This window comes from Colias croceus, chromosome 23 (genome assembly GCF_905220415.1).
Source record: "Colias croceus chromosome 23, ilColCroc2.1".
In the NCBI taxonomy this organism is placed as follows: domain Eukaryota; kingdom Metazoa; phylum Arthropoda; class Insecta; order Lepidoptera; family Pieridae; genus Colias; species Colias croceus.
This window is the reverse complement of record NC_059559.1, coordinates 4,119,188-4,142,146: the sequence shown is the minus strand read 5'-3', so window position 1 is coordinate 4,142,146 and position 22,959 is coordinate 4,119,188. Positions and strand designations below refer to the sequence as shown.

General features: G+C 35.3%; 2 protein-coding genes across 2 annotated transcripts in view; one reads left to right on the top strand and one right to left on the bottom strand.

Annotated features, from left to right (window-relative positions):
- LOC123702570 overlaps positions 1–22,959 on the bottom strand; it is a 95,682-nt gene that overhangs the window by 54,251 nt on the left and 18,472 nt on the right. Inside the window, exons 2-4 of the mRNA XM_045650344.1 lie at positions 11,484–11,625; positions 10,886–10,966; positions 10,156–10,281 (exon numbers count right to left, since the gene is read on the bottom strand). Coding sequence (XP_045506300.1) covers positions 10,156–10,281; positions 10,886–10,966; positions 11,484–11,625 — 349 coding nt within the window. The remainder of the gene's footprint in view (positions 1–10,155; positions 10,282–10,885; positions 10,967–11,483; positions 11,626–22,959) is intronic.
- On the top strand, positions 13,907–20,872 carry LOC123702478. The gene is made up of 2 exons (XM_045650240.1): positions 13,907–13,927; positions 19,756–20,872. Exons 1-2 carry the CDS (start codon positions 13,907–13,909, stop codon positions 20,392–20,394), a joined length of 660 nt encoding a protein of 219 aa, XP_045506196.1. The 3' UTR covers positions 20,395–20,872.

The following is a 22,959-nucleotide window of genomic DNA, read 5'->3' as shown; positions in this document are numbered from 1 at the left end:
TCATAAAAACTTGATCCCATTAAAATGAAAGAGTTCACTCAATTTTTTTTTTATACATTACTGGAAATGGAATGTATGAATGTAAAAAATAATAATGACTCTAATAAACTTATAGGTAACAAAAGATTTCTTTTTTCAAAGTATATCTCGTTACACAAAGTCTCATAAATCTTTTTAAGGACCTAAAATAGCGAATCATAATAAGAATTGAATATTTTGTGACCTCAATTAATACATGGATTCGTAAAAAATATTACTGTTATAAGTTAAGTTTCTATGACCAAATAAAATGATTATAAGTGTATCGGAAACAAGGGTGCATCCGTGTGTGATCCGTGGGTGATGTCCAAATATTTAAATTTCTTTTATTTGCCTTGCATGTGTCACAAGAATAAATGCATGCTATTGCTCTTATCCACATATAATGTGTTGAAGCTATGTATACAGTTGTATTATTTGCCTCTTCTCTGCTTCATATAATGGTATTCATTGCCTGTTGTCTGAAAGGCTGGATATGCTAAGTAATGTCCGAGTATGAGATTCTACGGTTTGACTCTTTTATCATATGGTTCACCTATCTATATGACCGCCTCCTTGGTACAGTGGTTGACGCGTGAGCGTAGAACCGAGGGGACTTGGGTTCGATTCCCGGTGGAGACGAAGAAAAAAAATGTCTTGGTCTGGTAGGACACAGAAGGCTGATCACCTACTTGTCCCTAAAGAAAATCGATCAGTGAAACAGATGTATGCATAATGCATCTGCCTCTTACCCCACTACGGGGACACGGGCCTTCACTTCACCTATCTATATGACAAATTCTTTGAAGCAATACATTTAATTGTAGAAATTGTGTAAGAGTCATGGTCTTGATCACTACATAGTATAAAACGTCGCTTTCTCTGTCCCTACGTCCCTTTGCATTGTTTTTAAATCTTTAAAACGGATTTTGATGCGGTTTTTTTAAGATAGTGATTGAAGAGGAAGGTTTTATATATATTTTATTTATGAGGTTTTAGACAAAGAGGGCGAAGCCGCGGGCGGTCAGCTAGTAAGATATAAGGCGCGTTGATGATGCCGCAGGTATATTCAACGCGCAAATCCACGTCGTCGTGTACTTCAAAAACATGTTCACAGTACTTGTCTACGCTGTTTTTAATTTAAATTTGATTCGTAAATCAATAAGTATAATTATAAGACTTGCTTCTCTTTGCGAACTTCTGTCTCTTTGAGATACTGAATAGTTTATAGGTACGGCAAAACTGATTTCTTAGATACGACTATCTTTAATTCAATCAATGTCAAACAAAGAAAATGTGATTTTGGGTAATTCCGGAATAGTAAACAGACATCCAAAAGGAGATAAATTAAAACACATGTGTTCCTTATATTATATTATGTAATGTACGATACAATATTACAAATCACATCACAACACTTCACTTTATAGTCCGTATAGTTCTATGGAATCGCATCATCTTAGGCCATATCTTATCATAAAGCGAGATCATGGTCAAGCGCTGCCCTCTTGTATCTTAGACTACATATATAAACTGACGTAGAAGCTGTCTGCGAATAAGCTAGCAGTTAAAGCCGTTCCGCCTTAGATAAAAGATAGGATATACATTTTAACCATTAGCCGAAAAGAGATAGCAACGTACCCGACTAACCGCAACCCGGCTTATAGCTAACTTCAGACAGAACGCGTTTACCTCAGTTTATAAATGTATTCAAGTATTTTACAAGTTAAATACACTTCACTTTGCCATAGCTACCGCCGGCGCCTTAGTTATACCATGATTCTTCTTCATATGCTTCCGCCTGCTATTCTGCGTTGCGTACGCTTTACTGCACACGTCACATTTAAACTTCCTCTCGTTCGTGTGCGTCGCCAGATAATGTCCCAGCATATGCCGCTTTATAAAGAAGCCCATGCTACACACTGAACAGGCGTATGGCCGTTCTTTTAGGTGTACACTGCGCATGTGCAGCATCAAATTCGACTTAAGGTTAAACTTTTTATCGCACATATCACATTTGATGCCTTCAACGTTGTGAACTTGGGACATATGCCGAGTTTTCTGGTAGTAATTCTTGAACCGAGCCTTGCAAATTTGGCACACGCTATCTCCCGCTATTCCTTTATGTTCTGTATTCACGTGCGCTTTCTTCTTCGACTCAGCGGCGAACACTTGTCCACAATGCCGGCACGGAAAGCTGGATTTCTTCTTAACATGCGTTGTTTCGTGACGATTGAGCCGAAAGCTGTTGACGAACCCCGCTCCACATATGGTGCATATAAAGTTCCTGTAGTGTTCGTTCATGTGCTGCATCAGCAGCTTCATGTTGTGGAATATCTCATTGCAGAGGCAGCAGTTGATTTGCTGTTCGTTCGTCAGTTTGAACGGTTGGAAGTAATCCGTGACGTCGAGGTAATATTTCTTGTCGTGAACTATGACTAGATGGTTGGTTAGGGCCGCTATCGTGTCCATGGGGGAATCGCACAGCGTGCATTTGAGATCGACTATATCTAGGAACGCTACGAAGCTGCTCATGCCCGATCCCGCCTTGTACGACGGTTTCTCTTTGCCGTGATCGTAATGCGTGTGTCGCCTCAACTCGTCGGGATCGGGGTAGGCTTTGAAGCAGTACGCGCATATATAGCCGGCGTCGTTGCGATCTTTGAACGGCGTAATGTTAGAATGAGTGAGCAACATGTTCAAGTTGTGCCACTGTTTTTGCATCTCCGACAGATGCCGTTCGCGGTACACAATATCGTCAACGTGCTCACTCGGCTCGCACTCACTCTCTGCCACTATCGTCCGTTTTCGTCTTTTCCGCGATCCAGTACGGCCTATAAAAGAAAAATAGCTGTTTGACTCGCCGTTTCGGTATCACAACGTAAAATCACACTGCAACTTAAATAAAACCGCTTATATTCCTGACGTGTACATACATATTATCAAAAGTCAAGAAGGATTTTCAATACAACATTATATTTATATTTTTATGGTTATATTATATATCACTAGTCTAAAACAAAGTCGCATTTCACCGTTTGTGTCTGTATGCTTAGATTTTTTAAATGACGCAACAGATTTTTATTGTTATTATTTTCATCGAGTGATTCTCGAGGAAGGTTTAGATATATAATTTATTTAATTTTAAACAAAGCGGGCGAAGCCGCGGGCAGAAAACTAGTGTGTTTATAAATCAAACAAAATCTAATCTTATAAATTATTTTATTACTTCATCCTCTAGGCTAAGTTTTCATGTTGAACGGAATGGTATTATAAAAATAGTAATTAGCCAATACAGACCGATATAGGCTTTGATAATTAATTTAAAACATCAAAAAGCATAAACATAGAAAGGATTATACTTATAACAAACGTTCAATAGACAATCTATATTATTTGCTTTCATTTCGACGATTACTTAATAAAATAATAATCCTGTAATGGTTTCGTATAATCTTTAACAGAAATACTATCAACTCAAGACACGAGGCCTCTTGCAATGTACATCATAGAGAACAATCGCATACTCAGATAGGTACGCGATTAGAGTCTCTATTATACAGGGTTACTTATAAAACACCAGCAACCTCGTAGGACAAGATAGCTAACATCATAAGTAACAACATTTGTTCTACGACTTTTGATAATTTGTTAGATTTTATTTTCATACAAAAATAAATATTCATTTAATTTTCCGTTTGAATATTATAAACTCTACGCGCATCCCAAAAAATACGTAAAAAAGAAGCGAACGAGAGGGGGAAGGGGGCGTCGCGTCGTCCTTTCGATAATGAATAGAACATAGACTTACAAATGTTAGAAGAGTACAATAAAAGCTTAAAAATCATTTAAAAATAATTTATTGCGTTATGCCAAAAGTCGTAGAACAAAATATGTTGTTACTTATGATGTTAGCTATCTTGTCCTGCGATGTTGCTGGTGTTTTACAAGTAACCCTGTATACTACGTAAGAGATTTAATCGCGTGCCCTCGGGATACCCACGGCGGTAGCGGATACCGCTCTAAGGGCCGATTTTTCAATCCTTGGTTAAAATTTATCCGTCCAATAAAGTATTACACGAACATTTTAAAATGTCACCTGTGAACTGTCAAATACGGACAATTATAGAATACATTTTTAAAATGGTAGTTTAATACGTTATTCGATGAATAAGTTTTAACCAACGATTGAAAAATCAGCCCTAAATCATACATTCAGATTAAGTAGTAACAAATAGAACTTATATGGAGTAGATAGAGATGATTGTGATGAGCTACCATGTACGTTGTTCCTTTTTTGAAAATCATATTTATACAGATAAATAATTTAAATATTAATTAAAATGTATCGAAATTACGAAATGAACGAAGTGTTTATATAAATTTAAAAATGTCTCGTTTTAAGCAAACTATTAAAATGAACGAAGTATATAAAAAATGTTTTTATTGAGGGTAGTAGTAAAATTGAAAAAAAAAAGTGAAAAAGAAGTATTCTTAAAACTGGCACCTGTAAATATGTCTATAAAGATTTCCGATAAGCAATAATATCTGTAATTGCACTTGTCTTTAAGGAATGCACTCTGTTGTGAATTTTGTTAATTTATGCCCGTTTTAACCAATATATTTAACATTACTTCAAAATATACTACTTCTCGATTCTGATTGACTTATATAATATATATACTTAAGTATATCTTTTTATTAATATTTATATTTTTTAATTTCATTTATATTTGCACTCTTATTTAAATATAGAAGTAAATACAAAAAAAAATCAACACACGATATTGATATCATAAACCATCTATAAAATCTTAAATATGGTCAGGCACTTTTAATATTGCGAATGTAACAGCAGAGAAAAGTGTCTAACAGTGTCAATAATTCCACATACACAAGGTATAGCCGGCAAACTTCTTGAACAAAAATTAGCTTATTGGGGAAAGTTTGCGCATCAAGTTTTAGTACATTTTTATATACGCTAGCTTCCCCTACTGCGCTAAATTGTTCAAGTTACGTGCCGGCAACTATAATATATATTGGGACTTCAGTATGCGAACTAACAAAACGGAAACTTAAAATGCCACAACGCGTAACATGATTAGATAATTTAAAAATAAGCTATTTAAACTAAGTCATACCTTTTAAAATAATTTTTAAACGTGTTTTTTCATACCAATTCTTCATTGTATACAAAAATTTCTACACTAGCTCAATCTAGCCTTCTATTCGCGTGATAAAAATATTAGTCGAATCTCTGACCTGAGGAAGTCACCTTTTTCCTATAGCAGTATTATTTCTATTATGTGAATTGTGAACAGTGAAAGTGATGGCGCTAGACGATTTATATATCGCTGTCATTTTTGAAATAATACTGCTGCGAGACATCACCGTACGGGGGCTGTAGCTGGTGAAAAACTGTCAATTGTTTAAGGCAACCTAACTATAAAGCCTGGCCTGCCAAACAATTCCCTAAAATTGAACCCATGTATTGGTAAAACGGACATATCTTTAATCACAACCTACAATAACAACTACGCCATTCTCTGACTTTCCTTCTCAGCGAGAGCTTTAATTTTACTCTCCGCGGCAATTTCCTTCAACGTCATCTCCCGATTATCAATCAGATGTTTGACGTCATCAAACTCCTTGAATATATCGAGGTCGTCTTGATGCAAGCGCACGTGGCTCTTGAGGCTACACTTTTGCATAAACGTCTTCTTGCAAATCTCGCATTGGAACCGTTTGTCGTCGTCGTGTATTTTCATGTGTTCCTTTAGCGTTCTCAATCGCGAAAAGTTTTTGCCGCAAACATCGCAGGCGCACATTTCGGAGCCCGTGTGCCTCGTCATGTGGTCTATGAGGCCTCGTTTCGAAAAGAAGTTCGCGTTGCATTTATCGCATAAATAGCTCTTTTGCTGTAGGTGGTGATGCTTTATATGCCTGTTCAGTTCGAACTTCTTCTTGTACGTCTTGTTGCAGGCGTTGCAGGGATAAACGATCGGGGTTTCGTTGTGCACTTTGACCATGTGCTCGCTACGGTCATAATAACTGACGAATATTTCGGGACAGTGCGGACATTTGTTCCTCAACCAGCCGGCCGTGTGCACACCCTTTTCGTGATTCCTCTTCTTAGTCAACGACGTGTACGTTTTCTCACAAAAATCACAGGGAAAATTGCCTTGATAATGCGTCTTTCCGTGCTTCCGTAACGCCGCTATAGTGATGTAGCCAATACCGCATTTCTTACAACAGTAATTCCTATAGTGACTGCTCATGTGGTGATACAGATTCTTAAACGATATATGCACTACCGAACATACGACGCATGTGAAATTCTGTCCATTCTCAAGTCTGAACGGCAGAATAATATCCTTTATATTCCTATGTATTGTTTTGTTGTGTTCGGACACTAAATGGTCCTTGAGATCGTTCAGGTCTTTCATGCTGCGATTGCACATTTGGCACTGTAAATTTGTGATGTCCAGTTTGATGGGGTTATAGCTGAGTTTATAATCGAGCATCGAGTTGATTTTCGCTTTCTCCGACTGTTGCGCCGTGTGTTCCCGCAACTCCTCTATCGTGGGGAAATATTCCGCGCAGTAGAGACAAGAGAATCCTCGCATCGTCTTGTCTCTGAACGGGCTCGCGTTGGAGTATTGCAGTATGGCGGTGAGGTTAACTCTGTGCTCTATGCGCTCTGGGGTAGCGCTATCATCGGATTTCTTTTTCTTTCTCTTGCGCTTGGGCGCGTCGCCGTCCGTTCCTATAACAGAAACGAAGTACATCTCAATTATCTTGATCCACTCTCTTCTTATTATTTACGTGTGTTAAGCGTCTTCTCTGTCGATCGCCTTTTACTCTTTGGCACCGTATACTTTACGTCCTCTATTAAGCGAATTATCATAGTTTTGCGGGTTTTATTGCTGTTGAAGGAAAATGTGTGGCACAAATTCATGTTTATTGGCATTTCTATTAAATGTGACAGAACAATCATGAGTTCTGTTGCTTAGTAAAAACGTTCGTAGATAATTTAGATGTGATGACGCCAAAAATCCTATATAAATATATTTTAGACGAAAGTCTATAGGTTGCTATTGTACCTATTTGATGAAATGGTTGAACATTTATAATGCACCATTTCGAACAATGATATTTAAAAAAGTTTTAATAAAACGATATCAGGGTTTTTAGCCTCTGCTTTTTGTCTCGTATGACAATCTCATTTTGTGAAGCATCATTGAATAATGAAGAAGGACCTTATACATTACAGTCTTTCTCACTCTATATAACGATATTTCTGTATGATAAAAGGAGATACGAGATATTAAAAAATACATGTTTATTCTTCATCAAGAAGCATTCGTGTCTACTGTGTATGTCCTCACTGATTAGAAACAGCCCTAATTTTGAACCTCAAAATATTGGGTTCAGACCAATACATATAATATATCATCATTATAATCACAACGCAATCTTCAATAATTTCAAATTTCAAATATATTTTTAGTTATATGTAAAGATATAATAAATTTTCTAAATAAAAACACCTACCTAAATTTTAAATTCACAAAAGGAGGATAGTATTATCCGTCGATATTATAGAAAATATAACTTACCTTTTCAAATTACAATAATATAGTTTAAAATCGACGAACTCCAAAAAAAAAACACTAACCATATAAAATTGACATTTTCATTTACGAAAAATTATTACGATTTGAATTTGGTTGCTTATTAAAACACGCATAAATTTTCAATAATATAGGTGATAATAATTTTCTATACGATAAATTAAGGGTACCTATAATGCTCACGGTGGAAAAACATGTTGTGAAAACAACAAACAACAACACATATCTAAGAAAAAGCAAATGGCGGCATTGCAAAATTAAACAGTATCGTTTAAAAAAACCTTTTAAATAGTTTCTCTCTATTCTCTTCTAGTGGGGGTAAGGGGCAGATGCATTATGCATACATCTGATCGATTTTCTCTAGGGACAAGTAGGTGATCAAACTTCTGTGTCCTACCAGACCGAGACATTTTTTTTTATTCATCTCCACCGGGAATCGAACCCAGGACCCCTCGCTACGCGCTCATCTACGCTCACGCGACAACCACTGTAACAAGGAGGCGGTCAATTATCTATTCTCTTCTACTTACTGTTAATATTCATTCTTCACTACATAGTATAAAACAGTCGCTTACTCAGTCCCCTTGAATGCTTTAGATTATTCGTTTGTTCGTTACAATTTAACTCAAAAACTAACAGATCGATTTAAAAATTATTTTCCCATACATGAGTAACAAAGAATGTATTTTATATACCCTGGGTCAAAATGAGAACGAGCATAGAATCTAACAATATTATTTTTATTAAAATTTTTGTATATATTCCATTTCTTTTTGGTTGATGTCCTACTGCTTGAAACATAGTGATAATGTATTGTTTTAATTGAAGAAAATAATACTGTTTTTTCATACATTTATAATAGAACAAATTAAACGTATTTTGTAGTTCAAAGAGATACATCCATACTACTATTATAAATGCGAAAGTCACTCTGTCTGTCTGTCTATTACTCAATCAAGCCTAAACTACTGAACCAATTTTCATGAAATTTGGTATGGAGATATTTTGATACCCGAGAAAGGACATAGGCACCTTTTTATCCCGGGAAAATGATCACGTCATTTTCCCGGGATAAAAAGGTGCCCGGAAATCCCACGGGAACGGGAACTATGCGGGTTTTTCTTTGACTGCGCAGACGAAGCCGCGGGCGGAAACCTAGTACGTATATCGATAAAATAATAAATATTTTACCTAACGAAAAAAATTTAAGGCACCTTAAAGGTACTTAAGTGGTGAAAAATATACCACGAAGATACAAATATTTTATATTTTCAATTAACGATACATTTAATTAATTTTGCATTGCCGCTATACACACATAGATATAAATTGGAAAAAAAGAAAATGGAAGAGTTGGCGTATGAGAGTTGATACAAATTTAAGTCATTTACTAAAATGAGATACATGAAGTTTTCACATTTAGTTTTATAGTATTCAAAATCTTTATACATAAAATTGTAGGAAAGTAAAATTGTACATTGAATATTTTTTTAAACAATACATGGGGCGTGATGCTATCGCAAACGATATCAAAGCCAAAAGTATAGTTTTTAGTTATGACTGTTTCTATGTCCGGGCTAACCTCAAAAAGTACTTCAATTTTTTGCGTAAATATTACTAACAGTTCGGGTCAACATATCCCTACTTATATCATAAATGCGAAAGTAACTCTGTCTATTTGTCTGTCTGTTACGCTTTCCCGCTTAAACCTCTCAACCGATTTTGATGAAATTTGGCACAGACAACCTTTAGACCCTGAGAAAGAACATAGGCTACCTTTTATTGCGAAAAAGGGGATGAAGATATTTACCACGGGAGAAGCCGGGGCGGACCGCTAGTAGGCTATATACCATCACGTTAAGACCATTTAGAGAGCTACAATAATCGGAGATCAAATGCTAAAAATAATATTCCAATTGACTACGCGAGCTTATGTTCGTAATAAAAACTATCTATTCAATAGAATTGAAAAAGAGATATCCTAATCTATACTAAAATCATAAAGCTGAAGAGTTTGTTTGTTTGAACGCGCTAATTTCGGGAACTACTGGTGCGATTTGAAAAATTCTTTCGGTGTTAGATAGCTCATTTATCATTATAGGCTATAGGCTATATATAATCACGCTACGACCAACAGGAGTGGAGCCACGGAGGTGAAACCGCGCGGAGCAGCTAGTGTAAAAATATAAAACGCAGCTCTTCCAAATCCTTGAAAAACATGGCTTTTAAGTTTTGTGTTTGGGCTAGATATACTTACGACGATATCGAAAATATTAAAAGTCAAACTTCTATATTATTAAAAAAAATATATTTCCGCTCATACAATTATTGCTAAACCTTGTCACTTAAACCCTAAAAATTATTTACTTATTTATATTTAATAGTTTTAAAAATTATAACAGATTTCAAACGCGTTTAAAACCACAACCAATTTTTTTTGCAACTACCCGCACAAACACAGAACCGCTATAGCCGATAACGTCATTCGACATCGATCACTTACGTTTGGCGGACGTCTCGGCGCCGGGCTCCTCGCGCTTCGGTTTCTTCTTTGACGTGGACGCTTTGACCGTGCGCTTTTTCGGCTTAGTATCTTCGGCCGATTCGAACTTTATCGGCACGTCGTACTCTGAAAACGGGGTGCGTGTGAGTAAATTGATAATTTTAATATTTCTAGTAACTGTACGGGCTAGCCTACATCTGACTCAGCGCTTTGCACGATCCTATTTCATTACGGTGACAAGAACATCTTCACCCAGTCAGTCTGCGCTCGCGGCTCGTGTAAAGCGCTCGTGACTGGCAGCTGATTGTTGAATCTTTCTATTTTCGAACGTGCGGCATGATCGTTTAGATCGGTGCATCTCATCTAAAAGCTCGGAATGTTTAATGCACTATATGTATACAAGTTGGACGCGAACTGTATATGAAATGCATGATTTGATATTTTTAGACGCGTATCTACACTAATATTATAAAGCTGAAGAGTTTGTTTGTTTGAATGCGCTAATCTCGGGAACTACTGGTCCGATTTGAATAATTCTTTCGGTGTTAGATAGCTCAATTATCGAGGAAGGATATATGCTATATATCATCACGCTATGACCAACAGCAGTGGAGCCATGGGGGTGAAACCGCGCGGAGCAGCTAGTGCCTAATAACAGTACAAGTAAACGCATGTTACATGCTGCATTACCGTCTACATAATAAATCAATAATAGTTTCTATGAACATACCTGCACCAGAGAAATCGTCGTCCATATTGTCCGAATTCACCTCGGAATCATCGGGTCCCAATTCAATTTTAATCGTCTCCGCTGCAACAGAATAATACAAGTGACTAATACATAATATTTAAAAGAGATTGATGAGGTATAACTATCTTAACTAACATTACAAATGCGAAGTAACTCTGTCTGTATCTTCTTCACGCCTCAAATACTGAACCCTGGTAAAGGTACTATGTCACCTCAAAAAGGACTTAAGGATAGGTCTTATCCCGAAAATTCCACGGAGACGAAAACTTAGCTGCTAGTCCTGTGCTTTAATAATCTCTAACTATCCCGTAGTTTTTATAATCTATACTTAATACTTAGTATACTTAATTACTTAATAATATTATAAAGCTGAAGAGTTTGTTTGTTTGAACGCGTTAATCCCAAGAACTACTGGTCCGATTTGTAAAATTCTTTCGGTGTTGGATAGCCCATTTATCGAGGAAGGCTATAGGCTATATATTATCATCACGCTAAAACCAACATGGAGGAGCCATGCGGGTGCAACCGCGAAGCGCAGCTAGTTAATTGTAATGGTGGTATTACGTCTGCTACTCACGTTTGAAAGCCACCTCCTGCAGCCGCTTGAAACGCTCCTCAGTGTGCTGGACCTGCTTCTTAAAGTTGAACGCGTTGCGCAGCTGCGTGACGCACACCTCGCATATACCGCCATTACTGTTCCCGTGGAGAGCCGTGGACAACTGCGGGCAAACAATTTTAGCTGTTAATTTGTATTTTTTTATTATTTTGCCCGCTTCACAACGTGTGAATATGTACCGTTGAACTAGTGAATACCTAAAAAGAAATTGTTATATTTTTGTCTTGTAATTTAGTTTTTATAGCATTCAAATGAAAAAAAATTGTAAAAAAGAGAACGATCACGAGTAAATAAAATATAATATTTTTGTCTTTTTATCCCTGAAATTTAATGCCTTTCGAGGGAAAAATAAACACATCTTTCTTTCCTTGTAAGGTGTTTCATCTTTTATTTCCTTGTAATGTGTCAGTTGTCGTAAGTAATATAAGAAAAGTAAGTTTAATATATATGTATGGTTCGGCGTATGCCGTAAATAAATAAATAAATAAATCCGTCCGTGGCTTCTATGACATGCAGACAGCTATGTCCCTGCTGATAGAATTAAAAAGATGCCCTGGGGCCTTAGCCAAACGTCAAAACGCCAAGGAATAGAATACGCTATCGATAGAAATTGACATAAGCGTATGATGTTTTGCATAAGGATTCGGTCACCCTACCAACGACAACGACGACCACGAACAAAATTTTCATCCAGTCGCAATTAAATAAAATTGTGCAAAACACAATTAAAAATGAAATTTAAGAATTTCCTGTCGTATTGGTGTTTGGAAAAAAAATATTTGAGATCAATGGATAAACAAACAGGTTTTTCATAGAAACGGTGGCTCCTAGAAAAAAATGTATTTAACATTTTTTTAAATAATTAGATTATATACAATTTTGGTTCAGGTGATTGTATGATAAACTTACCGTCTTGGCGAAAATCGCAAAAAAACCCTATTTCTTTTTATTAATTGACCTCGATTTTTTTTATTCCTGAGTACCAGAATGACGGGGGATTTTAATATTGATTTTGAACAAATTTCGGCAAGATTGGAACTTTGGTCGTGGTCGTCTGCGTCGTTGGTAGTGTGATCGAACCATTACCAAAATTTCATGAGCTTATGTCAATAATTAGCGTTAGCAGTTTCTATTCCATGGCGTTACGTACGTTTGTCTAAGGCCCCTGTTCAAACGCAGGTGATAATTAATGTCAAAGCTATTTGGCACTGTTTTTCAGACCAGGAAATAAGTTGAAATAGCATACTTTTATAGCAAGTTGCAAGCGTCTTGGAAAAAGTCGAAAACGAAGCAAATTAGGGCGTCACCGTTTTTACCATTATCATGGATATCACGCAGAACATATCAAAAGTAGATGAACTGAGCATTGTCGTAAGATATCGAGTGATATCAAGATCGGAAAATGGGCAACCAATCGATATTGAAGTGTGGGAGGTACATATTTCTATGGTTCGCACGCAGTCACTTTTAACAGCGTAGCGGATTTGGTAAATCAAGTTATAATGTTGTTCGGCAAGGGTCTCTTTCGTCGATCGTCGATTTTAAAAAGTGTTGTGCAAGGGTCTTATGGGGCCAGTGTTGCGTATAAAATGATTGCGCCACAACTCATTTAAATTTGGTATAGAATACTGCTGTTGAAAAAAACTTGTAAAAAAGAAAAAAATCGATCACGAGTCAATAAAATATAATATTTTTGTCTTTTTATCCCTGAAAGTTAATGCCTTTCGAGGCAAAATAAACATATTTCTTTATTTCCTCGTAATGTGTCAGTTGTCGTAAGTACTTAATATATGAAAATGAAAAATGTTAAATACGCCATCCGTGGCTCCTATGACATGCAGACAGCTATGTCCCTGTTGATAGAATTAAAAAGATGCCCTGTTCAAACGTAGGTGAAAATAAATATGAAAGCTATTTATTACCGTTTATCAGACCCGGAAATGAGTTGAAATAGCATTTACATACATACAGTTATAGCAAGTTGCAAGCGTCTTGGAAAAGTCGAAAACGAAGCAAATTAGGGCGTCACCGTTTTTACCATCATCATGGATATCACGCAGAACTTGTCAAAAGTAGATGAACTGAGCATTGTCGTAAGATATTGAGTGATATCAAGATCGGAAAATGGGCAACCAATGGATATTGAAGTCAGGGAGGTACATATTTCTAGGGTTCGCACGTAGTCACTTTTAACAGCGCAGCGGATTTGGTAAATCAAGCTATAATGTTGTTCGGCAAGGGTCCTTTTCGTCGATCGTCGATTCGAAAAAGTGTTGTGCAAGGGTCTTATGGGGGGGCCAGTGTTGCGTATAAAATGATTGCGCCACACCTCATTTAAATTTGGTATAGAATGCTGCCGTTCAGAAGTTGAAAGGTAGTAAAAGATGCTGTGCAGAAACTCAGAAGTTTTTCCAAAGAAGTTTAACGAGTCTTGAATTGTTGCAAAAAACAACAATTCAAGACTCGTTAAACTTCTTTGGCAACAGTAGAAAGCGCTGGGACCGATTATTGAAATTCACCAGTGAATCAGAAATTACTTCGAAAAAATTTAATCCGTCAATATTTTCCTATTTAAGGATCTTCAGCTGCTGTTGTACAGCACTTAAGAAGGAAAAAGTAATGTTAAACCTAAATAGAAGTACCTATTCCATTAAATAATACTTCACTTTAGTGATAATTATAGGAACCTGTATATTGCGACAAAATCCTGAACAAATTGTCACGCTCTTCAGTATTTGTGACGCGGGTACGTGCTATATTTCTTCAATTATACTTTATTTCTTCAAGAAAAATCTTTATTATATTTTCACACAAAAAAATTTGAACCTTACCAATAACCTTAGTAAATTATCTGACTAAAATACAAGCTAAAACAAAAATACAGAGACACTGGCAAAGTGGAGAAGCGCAGGCGAGTCTCAAAATCGAAAATTAATTTAATTATGAGTAGGATAGTCACTCATTCGATTTTTAATAAGTATTGCAAATAACCCCACCAGTCATAAGAGCTCAAAACATATAGACATAAAATATCATTTTCCAAGGGAAAAGTTTGAATAAAATGTAATAAAATTAAAGCCATAACCTGTCGTGGCCTTTCAAGACATTAAATCCAAATTAGGATAGAAATGAATAAACATATTCAATAAATTGTGATAATTATTGAATATATTATGAACATTTATGAATCAATAGTATGATTAGGTTTTTCTGAGTTTTTCCTAATCCTTGCAACAAATGTTGGACTATTATTGTGTATTCCCCAGTGTATACTTGTAATATGTAAAGATTGTTTTAATGATCGATTGCTTTGTGAACACACTGAGAGAAAAAATTTCGGAGTAATTAATAGCAACGTTGTTAAATGGCGTTATTTTCAAATGGCATTTCTTATTTCTATAATTCGTGAACTTGTAATTTAGAACAAGTTTTATTTTTCCCTCAAGAAGTAAACTATTATTTGTCATTACAGCTATGGCTATAAGTGTTTATATATACCTTTTATTGGAATTAGTAAAGTTTACTAGTAACAAGATGCATGCTTACTTTGATCTGCCGGCGGCCAGAGCGACCGGGACGTTGCTGCTCAATTGCTCATTTGATTAGCGTCAGTGAGCGTGCGTGTGTTTGACACACAAGTGAAAATATTTTGTGCAGTGCAAAAACAATTCAATTTCTCGAATAAAAGAATACTCATCGATAAATTAACCAGTGATCTCCTTAAGAGGTGGGGGTTGCAGGAGTATGTAACCCAATTTCGTGGTAAGTACCTAATCAAACTCCATAGTTAGAAGATAGGAGTGGATTCTGGAACACTCAGAATTTTAACCAACGATGAAATAAGTCAGTTGATCAATAAACTAAAACCGTTCTACTGTTTAATACTAAAGAATCTGTAACATTGTACTAACTACACTTCATAATATTTATCTGCATTCTTTCAGACATCTGCCCGCAACGCCTCTAGAAAATTACTTCGTTTCGTATATAATAAACGAAAACAGTTGCGTAGTCGTCGAATTATCGAGAGGGCCCGTTCACGTTCCTTGTCAAGAACATCATCTTCGTCATCGAATTCGGATGTAGCTCTATTTATTAATACGATTGCCAGCAGCATGAGCAGGTAATGTACCTATATTTTAATGAAAAGCGAGTTTGTTTACTCTTACGGGTATTGCTGTTTTCAATTTAAATGAAAAATGATTCCTTTCAGAATCCGACGAAGAATTAAGGGAAAAAGTCGCATGGCTGCGGAATTCCTTAGAGCTGCGGCACCTAGTGGAAGAGAAGTGGGTGTCCACAGTGGCATTGAGAGTGAATACAAACTACTTGGCTGATGGCAGTGTTGTTGCCTAAAAACTAAAAATTCAGCAAAGCAGTCAAATTACGAGAGGACAAAATTCTGTCTTGTGGAACGGTGAATTCAAACCGAAAGTTCTTATCAACGCTGAGGATAAGTGACATAAACGTATGTTTGTTGAAATTGAAAGACAAGAGATCAGTATTTATTTTGTCTAACTATCATGACCATATTATATGTATTTTGTCGACAAATTTGATCAACTCAAAGGCAGTTATGCTATTGACAGAAAATCCCATAAGTGGTGGCACAGGATTTTTATTCATTTTCTTGATTATTGCGTCGTCAACGCCTTTTTTATTTATAAAGAACTGCAATCCGCACGCCCGGACCTTGACAAATTGACTCTGAAATAATTCAGGCGACGCGTATGTGAAGTATAAACATAGATAATAAATAGTTTTCATTTCATATATTATCTGTTGTCACTTTGATTCTTTGACACTTGTACGATTGCATTATTATTCATTGTTCGTTGTTCAATAAAACCGCTCATCATATTTTCTCGGACCTTTTATTTAACAATCACTACGTTGCATGGTGTCAGAAGCGGTTGTAAAGTATGTAATAAGAAAATATATGAGAAAGCTGTGAAATGACGACATCCGACGCAGTGGCTGGAATAAAGCCGCCAGCTAACCTACAATTAATTGACGCCGACAAGTCAACGTGTTGGACAAGGTGGGTGCAACAATTTGACTGGTATGCCACAGCAATACAATTAGACAAAAAACCAGCCGCAATCCAGGCAGCAACTTTTATGGCGGTCATAGGCCCAGACGCCATCGAAATATTTAACAGTTTTAACCTTGTCGACGCGGAAAAAAATGATATTGAAATCATTAAAAATAAATTCAAAGAATATTTCGCGCCGAAAAAGAACATATCTTTTGAACGATATGTATTCTTTAAGATCGAACAAAACGAGGACGAAGTATTTAATGAATTTTTAATCAAAATAAAAACTCAAGCAAGTAAATGCGAATTTAACAACTTACTGGATGAAATGATAAAGGATAAAATCGTTTTTGGAATTAGATCAAATCAGGTTAGAAAAAATTACTAACGGAAGAAAATTTGGACTTGACAAAAGCAATAACGATCTGCAAAACTAGTGAACAAGCATCTAAACAATTAGATGAATTTGATAGTAAAAATAAAGTTTTTGCTGTGAAAAATAAAAGATCTAACGAAAACAAGACTTTTGACTGCCGAAGATGTGGTACTAACCATAAAAGTAGAGAGTGCCCAGCTTTTAACAAATCTTGTACCAAATGTTCCAAACAGGGTCATTTTGCTAATATGTGTCGCACAAAAATGAAACATAATAATTACAAACAGAAAAATAGAGTAAACGCAGTAGAAGAAAGCTCTCAATCCGAAGATGAAGTGTATATATCCGCTATAAGGTCTGGAGAAAAGAAAAACTGGACAGAAAAATTACAAGTTGGCAATTTAAGGATTACAGTCAAACTAGACACAGGAGCAGAGTGCAATGTGTTACCAAGACACTTGATGAACAAAACAAAGGCAATTTTGAAACCAAGCCGAACAAAAAATTTAATAAGCTACACAGAAGACAAGATGGCAGTTCTAGGTGAAACAGAGCTACTATGTAAATTAAAGAATGAAGAAACAAAAATAATATTCAAAGTAGTTGAAGAAAAAGTTTCTCCAATCCTAGGACTTGAGACCTGTGAAAAATTAGGACTTGTCGCAAGAGTCAAAACATTGAAGGTGAGCCAATATACTGATAATATATTTGAAGGATTAGGCTGTTATAAAGATTATGTGTATGATATTGACCTAATTGAGAACCCAAAGCTTGAGATTAAACCGTCAAGAAGAGTACCCCATGCTATAAGAGCCGAAGTTAAGCAAGAACTTGACAGGATGGTAAAGTTAGATGTCATAAAACCAGAAACGGAGCCAACTCCTGCTGTGAGTCCTATGGTAGTTGTCAGACAAAAGGACAAAATAAGAATCTGTATAGATCCATCAGATGTCAATAAAAATATCCTCAGACGTCATTTTCCACTCACGACTATAGAAGAAATTTCAGCTGATATTCAAGGTTCTAAATTCTTTGCATTATTAGACTGCACAAAGGGGTTCTGGCAAATTAGACTATCAGAAAGAACACAAAAAATATTAACATTCGCTACCCCATGGGGAAGATATTCTTTCAAGAGACTTCCGTTTGGAGTTTCATCAGCACCAGAAATATTCCAAGAAATATTAACAAATCTACTCAGTAATATAAAAAATGTGAGAGTATCGATCGATGATATTTTTATACATGCAAAAACTAAAGAAGAACTACGCAAAACTGTTGACAAAGTCATTGAAATATTAAAGAAATCTGGCTTCAAACTTAACAAAGACAAGTGCATCTTTGAAGCAACCAAGATAAAATTTCTGGGACACATTATTTCAGCTAAAGGTTTAGAAGCAGACCCAGGCAAAGTAGAAGCTATTCAGGCAATGAAAAAACCTACAAATAAAACCGAGTTACAGAGACTGTTAGGAATGATTACATATCTCAATAAATTTATCCCTAACATGTCGGATTTGACAAATCCACTTAGAGACCTGTTACACAAGAATACAAGCTTTACATGGGAAATTCATCATGAAAAAGCTCTTGATAAAATAAAACAAGTGCTTCAAAATCCCCCAGTATTGAGACTATATGATGTCAACAAACCTGTAACATTGTCTGTAGATGCAAGCTCAAAAAATCTCGGAGCTGCACTTCTCCAAGAAGGACAACCAGTAGCCTATGGAGCAAGAGCATTGACCAAATCTGAACAGAATTATCCACAGATAGAAAAAGAAGCGCTCGCCATACTGTTTGGATGTAAGAAATTTCATGAATATGTTTATGGTAAACAACTGACAGTAGAATCCGACCATAAACCACTAGAGACAATATTTAAGAAAAACATACAATCAGCCCCCGCAAGACTTCAACGAATAATGTTTAACTTAGCACCATACTCACCCAAGGTATTATTCAAAAAGGGAACTGAAATTCCATTAGCAGACTTCCTTAGTCGAGACTGTGATGCGTCTAACTTGAGATATGATCCAGAAGAAAACTTAAAAATCGCAGTTATACTACCTATGTCTCTAGATGCTAAAGAAGAATTAATTAAGGCTACTAAAGAAGATCAACATTTACAGTTACTAATGAAGACTATAAAGCAAGGATTTCCTGAAACCATGAAAGAACTACCTACAGAACTACAACACTATTTTAACTTTAAAGAAGAATTGAGCTATCTGAAAGGAATTATATTCAAAGGTGATAAGATTGTTGTTCCGGCATCACAAATCCCTAAAATGTTAAAAAATATTCATCAAGGACATCTTGGTATACACAGCTGTTTGAGAAGAGCTCGACAATTTCTTTATTGGAAAGGACAATATAATGATATCATAAAGCTAGTTAAAGGGTGCACCGTCTGCGAACAAACACAAAGAGATAACATTAAAGACACAGTCTTAGTTAAAAAGCTTCCTACACTTCCATGGCAAATAATTGCTTCAGATTTATTTGAATTAAAAGGAAAAACTTACCTTGTTATATGTGACAGCTACTCTGGATATATTGATTTTCAAGAGCTAAAAAGCCAGTCGTCATATGAAGTGATTGAACAACTTAAAAGATGGTTTTCTACCCATGGTATACCAGAAGAGTTACAAACTGACAATGGAACACAATATATGTCTAGAGAATTTAAGACCTTTCAAAAAGAATGGAGATTTAACCATGTCACATCTAGTCCACATCACCATCAAGGTAATGGACTTGCTGAAAGAGCAGTTCAAACAGCAAAAAACATACTAAAAAAATGCAGCATTGACAAGTCAGACGTGCAGCTTGCGTTACTGAACTGGAGAAATACACCTAGAAATGACCTATTAGGCTCACCTAACCAACGACTTTTCAGCAGAATTACAAGATCACCAATACCTGTAAGTGACAAATATTTAAAACCAAAAATCATACAAGGAGTCACAACTGAACTACAGACATTAAGAGAGAAACAGGCCAATTACAGTAATAAACATACTACAAGACCAGTAAATTTGGAAATTAATGATAAAATCAGACACAAGGTAGCTCACCAACACTGGGAAGGGGCGAGAGTAATAGAGAAGCCCAAAAATCTACCAAGATCTGTTATTATACAAACAGATAAAGGACAAATTTTACGAAGAAACTTAAGTCATTTGCACAAGACACAAGCTGATATTCCCAGCAACAGAATAGCTGTACCTGAAACTAAATACACAGAAGAACCAGTAGTACAACAGATGCCAGCTCAAACTCAATCACCGGGTGTTCCTGCAACAACCCCAACAACTACACATCCATCAGAGATGCGAGAGATGCTTAGCTCTAATAATACACAGAGTTCTAATATGGTGACACAACCAGCGACTGCACCACAAGTCTCAAGATATGGTAGACCTATAAAACCTATTAATAAACTCAATCTCTAATATTGTTAAAAAACAATAAGTACTGTAGTACTATTTCATGTATCTTAATCATTAACATTAAGTATCAGTTAATTATAACTTGTTTACTATAATTTTATAAGAACTTGTTCAGTAATCATTTACATTAACATTGTTAATTAGAACTGAATGCTTTGCCATGTATCTTGTTATATAATCATATGATAGATATAATTTTTTAATTACTGGATAAGTAAAAATAAAGAAATTTAATACTTTAAATAAAAATGTTCATTCATAGTGTATACATATATTAAAAAAAAAAAAAAAAAAAAAAAAAAGTTTGGTTTGTTATGGTTGTTTAGTTTGTTTACAAAGAAAGGGAGATGTGAAGTATAAACATAGATAATAAATAGTTTTCATTTCATATATTATCTGTTGTCACTTTGATTCTTTGACACTTGTACGATTGCATTATTATTCATTGTTCGTTGTTCAATAAAACCGCTCATCATATTTTCTCGGACCTTTTATTTAACAATCACTACGTTGCACGTATACGTGTAGAAATACGCGTATTTGTGTAATTGTTAAATAAAATTGTTAATGGGCCCAATCAAATTGACAGTAGAAGTATTCTGTCGGCTGATGCCACCTTAAGTTTTTTTATATAATAACTAGTCAGCAAAAACTCAGCACTTGCCAATAAAATAAAAACATCCAAAGTGAAACTGGTGTGTTGAATTATTTACAAACTCCACGAAAAGAAGATGACGATCAGTCGTTATCGGATTTCGAATGGCTTGACTTATTTCCAGCTCCTACACAGGCTTTAGTGAGGAAGCAATTAATAAAGAGTGTTTTTATATACATGTATATAAAATATAAGTATCTATTATCTATACCTCCAACGAGTGTAGAACCTGAGCGAGCGTTTACAGCTGCTGCTTTTGTTGGAAATAAATTATGAAGCAGGCTAGGAAGTCAAACATTGGATGCTTTGATATTTCTAAGATTCTATTTCCGAAATCTATACATATAATAAAATCGTAGGAAAGTCAAAACTGTACATTGAATATTTTTTTAAAAGAATACATAATCCATGATCTATAATCGATATAGAAGCCAAAAACATAGTTTTTAGAATTTTTGTCTGTTTGTCTGTTTGTCGGTTTGTCTGTTTGTCTGTTTGTCTGTATATTTGTCCGAGCTAATCTCGAAAAGTACCGCATAGATTGACTTCAAATTTTGCATGAATATTACTAACAGGTCGGGTGAGGCTTTTATATACACATTATCATGCTATCACCTCCGGGGGAGGAGCTGTGAACCTTTATTTTTCTAACGTATTCCGTGTATGACACAGCGTACAATCTAAAGACTCATGTTTAAATGTTGTTTTTGGGTAAGCCACGCTATTATCTAGCTTTACACTATAAAAACTACGTCATTTACGTAATTTTGGCAGAGAAACAGTTTAATGAATCTTAGTAGTATAAAGACAAATTTGAAACAGCGCCATCTATGAGACTTCATTAAAATAAAATCAATTTACATATTTAACGCTTCTTGCAAATTTATAATTAAGAATTAAATAATATGATGTTGGTGGGATTTTTAATTGTACTTATTTATTTAACTTTTTAACCCATGTCTTCCCAGAGTCCACTTCAGGTGCTTATATTTTAAGTGAATATACTAAATAAAATTTTACAAGTGAGGGTAGATGTTTATTATTTGATGTCAAACAAGACACCATTAACAGTTAATTGTGACATTTTAAAAAATCCTTCTTGCGTTCCCACAAAAGGTAAGTTGTGGCTTTTATATTTATTCTTTATACATAATTAATTATATAGTTAGACTCATGTTTTTAATTAGAATTGAAGTTACGACAAAATAAGAAAATGATGAAATTTTATTTTTATGTATAACTTTTACAAGACTATATTATACGCCCAAAGAAGGTCACTTAAGTTCTTGATAGAATTTTATTTGTTAGTAGCTTTTTAATAAAATAAGGTAAAGTAATCTTTTCATTTTTTTTTATTTACAGATTCAATGTTCATAAAAAATTAACGATTTGCGTGAGGATGTAGTAGAAATAAGTATCCTGGCGTGTGGTCAATTGTTGAATAAAGTTAATTTCCAACGTATGGTACAATCATTGGAAGAATCTTGGGTAATTTTAGAGGATATTTTTCGGGAATGAGAAAAGGGGCAGCCAACCACGTATCAGCGTGCGTGCGTGAGAATCTACCTACGTTTTAGTACCAAAAAAAATGTTATTTTGAAACGTAAATATTGCACTCACAGTACAAGTATGATTTTTATTCGTGCTTTACTGTTGTTTTATTATCGTTATGGCTTTCGCGGTACAGATAGTACTGGGATCAGAGTACATATTATTTATCAATTTAATATACGTAAAATATTTACAATCATACCAAATGGATTAACACGGTATGTACATAAGGCGGTCTTATCGCTTACTAGCGATCTCTTCCAGACTGCCCAAGGTAAGAGATAAAGAATTATACTCATGATCCAGCAATTTTCAACCGAAAAAGAAGTTTTTCTGTAATTGGTAGTTGTTTCATTTATTTA

Coding starts and splice junctions, on each gene's coding strand:
- LOC123702478 (XM_045650240.1), top strand. CDS start 13,907: ATGCTGTGCAGAAACTCAGAA. Junction 13,928..19,755: donor TGCTGTGCAGAAACTCAGAA/GTTTTTCCAAAG, acceptor AGCATTGACAAG/TCAGACGTGCAGCTTGCGTT.